Source organism: Anneissia japonica, unplaced genomic scaffold, assembly GCF_011630105.1.
Source record: "Anneissia japonica isolate Jap-2015-1 unplaced genomic scaffold, ASM1163010v1 scaffold401_len1656234_cov178, whole genome shotgun sequence".
NCBI lineage: Eukaryota > Metazoa > Echinodermata > Crinoidea > Comatulida > Comatulidae > Anneissia > Anneissia japonica.
This window is the reverse complement of record NW_022745982.1, coordinates 728,422-737,463: the sequence shown is the minus strand read 5'-3', so window position 1 is coordinate 737,463 and position 9,042 is coordinate 728,422. Positions and strand designations below refer to the sequence as shown.

General features: G+C 34.9%; 1 protein-coding gene across 1 annotated transcript in view; it reads right to left on the bottom strand.

Moving 5' to 3' along the window:
* Window positions 1–8,660, bottom strand: part of LOC117120104 (polypeptide N-acetylgalactosaminyltransferase 2-like) — a 96,044-nt gene extending 87,384 nt beyond the window's left edge. The window contains exon 1 of the mRNA XM_033265115.1: window positions 8,354–8,660. Within this exon, the coding sequence (XP_033121006.1) occupies window positions 8,354–8,449 (96 nt within the window). The 5' untranslated portion in view covers window positions 8,450–8,660. The remainder of the gene's footprint in view (window positions 1–8,353) is intronic.
* Window positions 8,661–9,042: the final 382 nt, after the last annotated feature.

Below are 9,042 nucleotides of genomic sequence, written 5' to 3'. Positions count from 1 at the left end.
CGTACGAACTTGCGTACTTGCGTACGTACGTACGTGTGTTGCGTAAATGAGTACGCGCAGACTGTTGAAGGTATGTTAACCAATCAAAAGCGTCAGCGGCAAATCAAATTAAAGCGCTTCGTAACCAAGGCACAGCACACACATCCTAGGCAGGGCGTATAAACCCAGTGAAATAGTTCAGTTTTCTTTGCTATAAAAATCACCTTTCCCGTGGGTATATTTTGGTAAACTTTTTGTATGTTATAGATATAAAATTTAACTATATATATTCGATTATGTCCAACTTTGGTGCTTCAAATCCGTATTTCTGGTGGACTATTGATTGAGAAGGGGATGTCCCAAGTATGCTAACCTTCCAATGTTGAAATTTAAGGGGCTGGGCTTATACAAGAGAAAATAATTTTTTTCCCCTGACTATTTGAAGCAGTGACTTGTTTTAAAGGTAGGATGGGTTCTTGCTTCAATAGTATTTTGGATTCTATTCATGCTTGGTCATTTGATAAGGTGACTGATTTCATTGCTTCTAAAGTTCATAATAGAAATGATCTTTTGAGAATAAAATCGCATTTCTTTAATGTAATGGGTCACTGATAAAAAACAGATGGATTTTGTTTTCATTGGTTTAAATAGCTGGGCATTTCAAATTTGATTTCAGAGACATAGTCTTGTCCAAACTATCAAAATTTATTGACCAATGTGATATGCCCATATTTGGGTGATACAATATGACCTGTATTGGTTTCACATACACAGAACAATTTCTAAGGTTTTTTAGTGCTTGATACCTACGTGAAAGCATTTATAGTCAATATTATTTTGTTTCCCTGGTCATTGTATTCTGTAAAATTGTCCTCTCTGTGCAAATAATGTATAAAAATTAAAGAGTAGAGGCTTTGGAAGAGACATTAAGTTGGTAGTCCTACACTCTTTAGAAAAGACCAGGGATTTGGTCTCCTGTGGTGTATCTAGAAGTCTTAAATTGGGGACTGAAGGGGGAGGGGGGGCGCAAAAGTTGAAGTGGGAGGGGGGCTCAATGATCAGTTGAGGGGCGCTAACTCGCAAAATATTTTAGGTGATTTTTAACTACTTGACAGTGATTTTTTTTGGGTGGGTGCGAGTAACTTTTTGGGGGATGTGCGCCCCCACGCCCTCCCCTAGATACGCCACTGCTGTCCAATTCACCTGAAGGGTTGCACTGCACCCAGTGTACCGCAGCCATAGTGCTACTGCAGTTGTTTAGCTGGGACCAATTCAATTACTTCAGCTTTTTATTTACTTATTCATGCACTGCAAATAAATACTGTCGGTTCAGAACCGTGTTACTGTCCGACCTGAGACAATCGGCTGGAGAGCTTGGAGTGAACGATGAACTGCCCGAAGTTCCCAGAGATTGATGCCCAATTAAGGCACTCGGTACAGGTTTTCGAAAAAGAATGAGGAAGTTGCATGGTTGAGGGGCCACTTGTGCTTAGCGCCAGAAGTCGATGTTTCTTTTATTTTTTTGAGGGGCGTTCTCTCGTGAGATAGAATAGGCAATCAGTTGGTTCATCCAGGTAAGTATTGATGAATTAGACTCACATAAACATACTTTTGGAACATCAAATGTAAAGATTCTTATTTAATTAATAGGCCTATATTAAAAAATAATAGTATAGCATAAGCAATCTATACTGTAGTTAAGGCAAGAACTTTTCTTATACCTTGTTTCGCGAACATAATATTTTAAAGATTTAAAGAGAGCAGAAAAAAAAATAAACCCCCAAACCCCCCCCTAAATACGGGCCTGGTATTATAAGAGTTATTTCAACCACTTTTAATATCTAAGATTAACAACATTCCTATGACAAACAGTATCTTGAGTATATTTCCCGGACGACTATTGTAACGGTACTGGTTTGGTCTACAGGAGCTTGTGCTTCGTAAAGGTCATTCCATTCATAGAAAAAGCCTTTTTATTGGAGAAAGCGTACCTGTCGTTAGCCATAGTAACCTAGGTCAATACTAACTCCGGCTATATAAAATTGAAAAATATTAATCTTATTGTACAGTTAGTGACACCATTTTTACATTTTAATTATTGTTATTTATTTGTTACCGTTATTATTATTTATATTTAAATTTAATGTATTGTTTAGGTATGAATTACTACGTCCATGTCAAATTAATCTTATCTATTAAAATTGTATATTTAAAAAATATAGTAATAGGCATAGGCAAGGCCTAGCCTAGGACTAAACCTAGTGACTATGTGTGTAGTGTATAAAATTATGACTAAAAAATATGAATAAACGCAAATTGTGAAAGAATGAAGGAAGAAGAAAGAATAGGAGAGGGATTTGAAGAGGCTGACATATTTTCCGAAAATATACAATAGTAGTCAATATGCCATTATTGCATTACGTTTTTGTAAACATTTTAGGCACTAATCGTCAGAGGTCTTGGTGCCACAACCTACACTTTTCATAATTCGACATCCTATCATCATTGTCAGGTTGAGCTGGCTCGGACTCTGGCACGCCATCCATCACAATCTGTCATTATAGGCGGTTAGTCATCTGGGAGGAGTCGCATTCTTCAGCTAGCTAGTCAATGTACGTACGGGATGGGCGACCAACACTTTTCTTTAAATGTAATGGGGACCACAGAAGTGCGTTACTAGCTAATTCATTTTTATTACGGTAGCAGTGTCCAGCAAATTGCATACGGTGTTCCTATAATTGTTTTTCAAAAACCATCGATCAGGCTTTAAATATAATATTAAAAACATGATTTTCAAAATGTTTGTCACCATAATAATTCGTTGTAAATCAAATAGGCCAAGTCTACAATTTACATAGTTGTCTCATTTGGTCTGTGTCCATTCCGTCTAAGTCTAGGTCTAATCCAATGGCGCTCTAAATATGTTTAAAACACTGAACAGACAGTTAGCAATAACATAGGGATATACTACAGTAATTCCTATTTAAGCTACCACTAAGAACCACGGTTCACAAACTCAGCAAACAGGTGCTCGAATCAATGAATAATTACTAAGGTATGGTAGTCTGACATTAGAGCTTTCATTGTAATATAATACATGACAGACATCTACAAGTTAAATTATTCAAAAAAATAATTTAATGTCCCATTACGTTCTGTCAAGTCTTCACATATTTTTGTTTTTAATGGTCAATATGCTCCTAATGGTCAAGATAAAAATGGACAGTACATGTTAATGTCATACTACAGTAATGGTCAAAATTTGAAAGTACAGATCATTCTTCTAAGGCCTTATAAAAAATATTATTTGTTTATCACCCGATCTAGGCTGGAAAAGTGATGAGGGAGGGAGGATGTTTTTTTGTTTTTTTTTAATTTTTGTTTGCTGGTGCATTGATATTTAAAGTAAAACATTATTGAAATAATACAAACAATATCTACTATTTAATTTAAAAAAAAAAAAAAAAAATTGTTTTTCCCAAAAATATATTTTTTTAAAGTTTTGTTACTTATTTTACCATATTATATTGTATTATTATTTTTACTTTAAATTAGGCCTACTGATTATATTTGTTAAATACCATGCATGTATATTTAATTTTGAACAAATATTTATTTTAAAAAAAAAATCTATCTTATCAGGTATATTTGCGAGTATATTACAATATATTCTGTTGTGATGGCACATAAAAACAGCTTGTATTGAGAAACCAAAAAGCAATCATATAACCTTAATCCCATAGTGGCCTACTTAGTCTAGCTCTAAAATGTCAACCCAGACGAATGCATCAACTTCTAAATACGAAAGATATAGAACCGAGTTTTAACGCTTAAAGTATATCAATTGCCGTGACAAATTTCACTGCCGGTCTCATAATGGACTGGATTGATATGCTGAATATATTTACATTCATCACGTTAAATTGATGGTGTCGGCGTTGTTAAAGCCAGGTTCGGCTATCACATGATATATCAGCCTATTCTTAATTCTCCTTTATTACCGGTGCATAATTCCTCCAGCATAAATAACTGTAAATTTCTAGCTTGGACAGAATATTGCTTAATAAGGGTAATTTCATAATGCTAATAGAATCATACAGTACTTGTTCAAGAATGTGCGTGTTTATGTACCATTTGCATCAATACTAAGATGTGACTCTTGTAATATATCTCTTTTCACTTTGCATAAATTATTTATTTTGAAAAACATTTCTCATATTTATATAATAATACAGTAGTTTAATCTTGATCGAGCACACTTTGCTAAAAGCCTCAATCAATGCGCTTTACATTAGAAATAAAAATCCAAAATTAAGTAAAATGTACATTAAAAAGACGTGTTTTGAGTTGTAGTTTGAATGCGTTGATGTTAGTTTGCTTGTCAAATATAGGTTGGTAAGTCATTCTACTGTATAGTTTCTTTCTCCATGGTCAATTCCAAAGGGCAACCGAGGCACAGAGAAAATGACTGACATCCATAAAACTGTGTTGAAGGGCAGACAGAGTGTTATAGAAACTCTGAGAATGATCTCAAGGTCGTTTTAGGCTCATAGGGTATTGCTAAACTCCGCAAACCTCCAAAAAAAAACACCACAAACCCCTTCCAAACCCTGTGATAGTGATTGAATAATGCAGTATAAGACTCTACTTGGTATCCTAGTAAATAAAAATATAATTTTATGTTCATAACAACCTATTTTTGGAGAAAAATATTGATTTCTTGTTAAAAATACCTTAGAAAAAAACACCGCAAACCTCAAAAAAGACAGTGCAAACCCCATCCAAAACCTGTGATAGTGATCGAATCATGTAGTATAGGACTCAGTTGGTATCTCAGTAAAAAAAAATTATAATGTTCCCTCTGTAACAACCTACTTTTTGGGTAAAAATGCCATTTTTGTATAAAAACATTGCTAAACCACGCAAACCCCCCAAAACACAGTGCAAACCCCATCCAAACCCTGTGATAGTGATTGAATCTCATAGTATAGGACTCCACTTGGTATCTTCTTAATAAAAAAAAAATCATAATTTTATGTTCGTCACAACCTATTTTTGGGGTAGAAAGACCATTTTTTGTATAAAAAAATTGCTAAACCCCACAAACCCCCCAAAACAGTGCAAACCCCATCCCATAAAATTAAGATTTTTTTTATTGAGATACCAAGTTGAAACCTATACTATGTGATTCAATCATTATCACAAGGTTTGGATGGGGTTTGCGGTTTTTTTTTTTGGAGGTATGCAGGGTTTAGCATATAGATGGATGAGTTCTGTAATGAATCTTGGGGTACTGTAGTGTTAGTCACACAAAGCTTTGCTTTGTTTTTCTATAAGGCATAGAATTACGAAAAAATTCCTCTTAATTTTTTGGGTTTTCATTGATTTTTTTTTTACATTTAAAATAAAGTTACAGAATTAAGATAAAAAATTCCTTTTCATTTAATACTAACTAAACATTTACATAGTGCCTTTTCCTTTCTTTAGGTTACGAAGCGGTTTGTTTTCCCTGGTTATTGGGTCCTCACACATGCTTAAGTGTTGCTGCCAAATTGGCGTACAGTAGTAGCACTAGCAGGAAACCCAACTAGGTACCCATTTATACTCCTAGGTGGACAGAAGCAACACAGATGAAGTGCCTTGCTCAAGGACACAAGCGAAATGCACTGACAATTATATAGGGTACAGCACAGTAATAATAATGTAAACTTTGCTATTGTGTGTACTTAGTGGTTTTCCTTTTCCTGTTTATGTTTAACAGTTTTAGTTCCTTTGATTTTAGTACTATCAGACCTACCAAGTCTCATGCAATTTTCCATGAGACTCGCACAAGTTAATGACCTCTCTCAAGGACCAAAAAAATTCGCTCATTAAACATATTGTTATTGACATTTTTAAAAACTTGCACAAGTATTTTATACATACTGTAGTTTTTCATCTCTAACAGTAGACTAGTGATAGCACAATAAGGCCTGGCGGCAGTAAGGAACTTTAAGTTAGCAAAAAATTCTTGGCTGATCTAAGCACCATAATTATTATGCTCATGTCTGCAATGCTTCGATCTGAACAGCATATGCCTAGAGCCTTTTTTTATACCATAATTTTTTACCATATTTATAGAAGGCAACCCTTCCAGCATACACTAGAAGGTCGGCTGATATTCAGGAGCCATCTTTAAATAAATAAAATAATGTAATGCTTTTATCAGCCAGTTATTTTTAGTCGTGAGAAAAAGTTCAGCTGCCACACTGCCATTATGAAAACCTGAACTCTCCGAATTACATATTTTCTCATTTATTGCTGATATACACTGATCAGATGGGGAGCTACGTAATTGTGTCACTGTATATTAACTCATTAATTTCCTTAATAACTTTATGTATTGCGCTATTCACGAACACATAATTATGTGACCTGAAAGCATTGCCTGTGTTTAATGTACTTTGCGATTGTAAGACAAGCATTGGTTGATTTCCAGACGGCCAAACATTGTCTATTCAATAATAGTTAATGTCAGATTCATTTATTCAAATTTCATTTAATATTATTCCTATAAATTGCATGCTCTTTGATCTGTATTCAGAATACTATGTAAAAATAGAATGGATTGTGAACAGAGGAGATGAACAAGGCAGGGTAGCATTTATTGAATTGCAAACATCTCCTATTCTCTTTTGGTAAAAAATCTTAACCCTGAAATTTTTAGGTCGTTTCCATCCACTTCCATCTTATCAAGACCATGACAGAGCTCTTAGGAGCACACAAATGCGGCACGTCCCACTTTGTCAAACTAAATGTCTAAATGGTTTGGCCGTTCCAGTGATTGTCAAATAATGATTAAAGCATTGGTATTTTTTGGTGTTTTTTTAAAAACTAATTATATATATATATAAATAAGCTTTCATTCTGTAAATCAAAATGATATAAATTGATTTTTCAATAGATTTTTGTATATAGATCTAATGTAATGTATCTTATATTTTTATATAAATATTTTTTAATAATATTTTTGTATTGAATGTTCTGATTTTGTATTAAATATACTGAATAGCTGCTTGTTGTAAATTTATTTGTTATACCTGAATAAATAAATAAATTTTACTAGGAAAAAGTTGCTTAGCTGATAACTTACCAACATCATGCAAATTCAGTCAATTGAAAACATCTTCTTACTGTTCTACCAATTCACATAATAAGTTTATTTTTAGTAGTCTATTCCCCAGGAAATATATCCCCTCGGGTGAAAGTAAACAAATCCTGATGATAATTAATTCAAATAATTATGAGTCATATTTTTATGATAAAATTTATCATACTTTGAAATTTGCATAACAATTCAGAAACATTTATTGATCTGTGGACAATTTTGTAAATAATGAGGTGTTTTTCAAAATTATTAGGACGCCAGTAACAGGTAGCATTTGATTTGCAGGACGACACAATGCTAGGACAGATTCACTCATCCAGGACTGTACGACTATGTTCTCTGCGCAACATAGATTCGGCCAAATTCAGGGGTGGATCCAGAAAGGTCAAAAAGGGAGGCTGAAAGAAGGACCGAAAGTGGGGCAGATTGAGATAACACTACCCTAATAGGTCCGGGGGCATGCCCCCATGAAAATATTGTGCTCTAGATGCCTGAAAATAACCTCTGAGGCATTTTGGACAATCAATTTTTTTTTTCTTTCTTTCTATCCTATTTACCCTTTTTTTCACTTTACAAAAAATTGCACCCCTGAAATTGGGTGCAAGAATCCAGACGACAAGGAGAATTCAATGTTCTTGCATGTACAAGTTACACATTAGTGAAGTAATTTACATTGTACAGTACAGTAGGTCCTACCTATGCTATCAAAAGCTCCCTAAAGATCAACATTGGTTGACTTCTAAACCACTCAAGGCGATTTTCCTTGGCAGCCAGACTCGTCCTCAGTTTCTATGACGATCCTCCCTTTACGAGAGATCCCCTCTCATACAAAACAAACTCTTTTTGCATCAACAACTTGTAAAATGATGATAAAATTTACCATTTACATTACATGATTGCTTCAGATAAAGTGAGCTTCATCCCTTAACCCCAGCAGAGAATATTTCCTACTACTTACTAGGCCTAGCTAGGGCCTAGGCCAGGACCTCCGGCCAATGCCATGAATTAATAAAAACTGTGTCTGTACGTAAGCTTAATTTGTTTCCTGTGTTCGGCTTCGTTTGGCCTGGGTAGGAACTTGGCTGGCAAGACCTAGGCCTAGTCAAAGGAGGCATATAGTAGGCCTACCTAGGCCTAGGTAGGCCAGGCCCAGCAAATGCCTAAGCCTGAACTTTAAAATAAAAACACACACACAAAAGAAGAGTTAGATAAATCGAAATGACTCACGTTTGGCTCATCACTGGAGTTGTACATATACACGATCATACCTAATACCCATGCAGCTACAATAAGCAAAAGGAGGCGAGATTTCCTACGAATCATAATGTTATAATTGCACAACAAAAAAGAATGTAATGACAATACGTAGAGCCGCAAACTGGGACTTCACCTAGCTCTAGCCAGAAGTCACCCGTGCCACTCACGGCGGTAGACCACGTCCTATTTCCGCTAGATGGATCAAAACTTTAGATAAGCTCTCGCGCAAAAACACATAATCCATTGACCACATCACACAGTGTACACACAACACACTTTTCACGAACATCCCGAGGAAAGAGAGGGCGCTAATGATATGGGAGGCCACATGTGTATATACAACCTATATATTTTCTGTACTTAATCATATTATTATGTATTACTAAATGAATACCGTATAGATGATAAAGTGGAATAAATAATATTATGGAAGTCAAAAAAACAAGTTGCGCCTAAAGATAAAGTAATAAGCTAAAGCTTATGATCGGAAAATATGTTTCAAACAGCGAAACATGGGCGCATTACACAAGTAGCAGCATGATAAACATATAAACATCATGATGGCGCTGTGGGAATCAATACATCTCCACGGAGCTTGTATGTAGATCTTGGATATAAACTTATTATTATCACATTGAAGCAAATAACAATATGGCTAT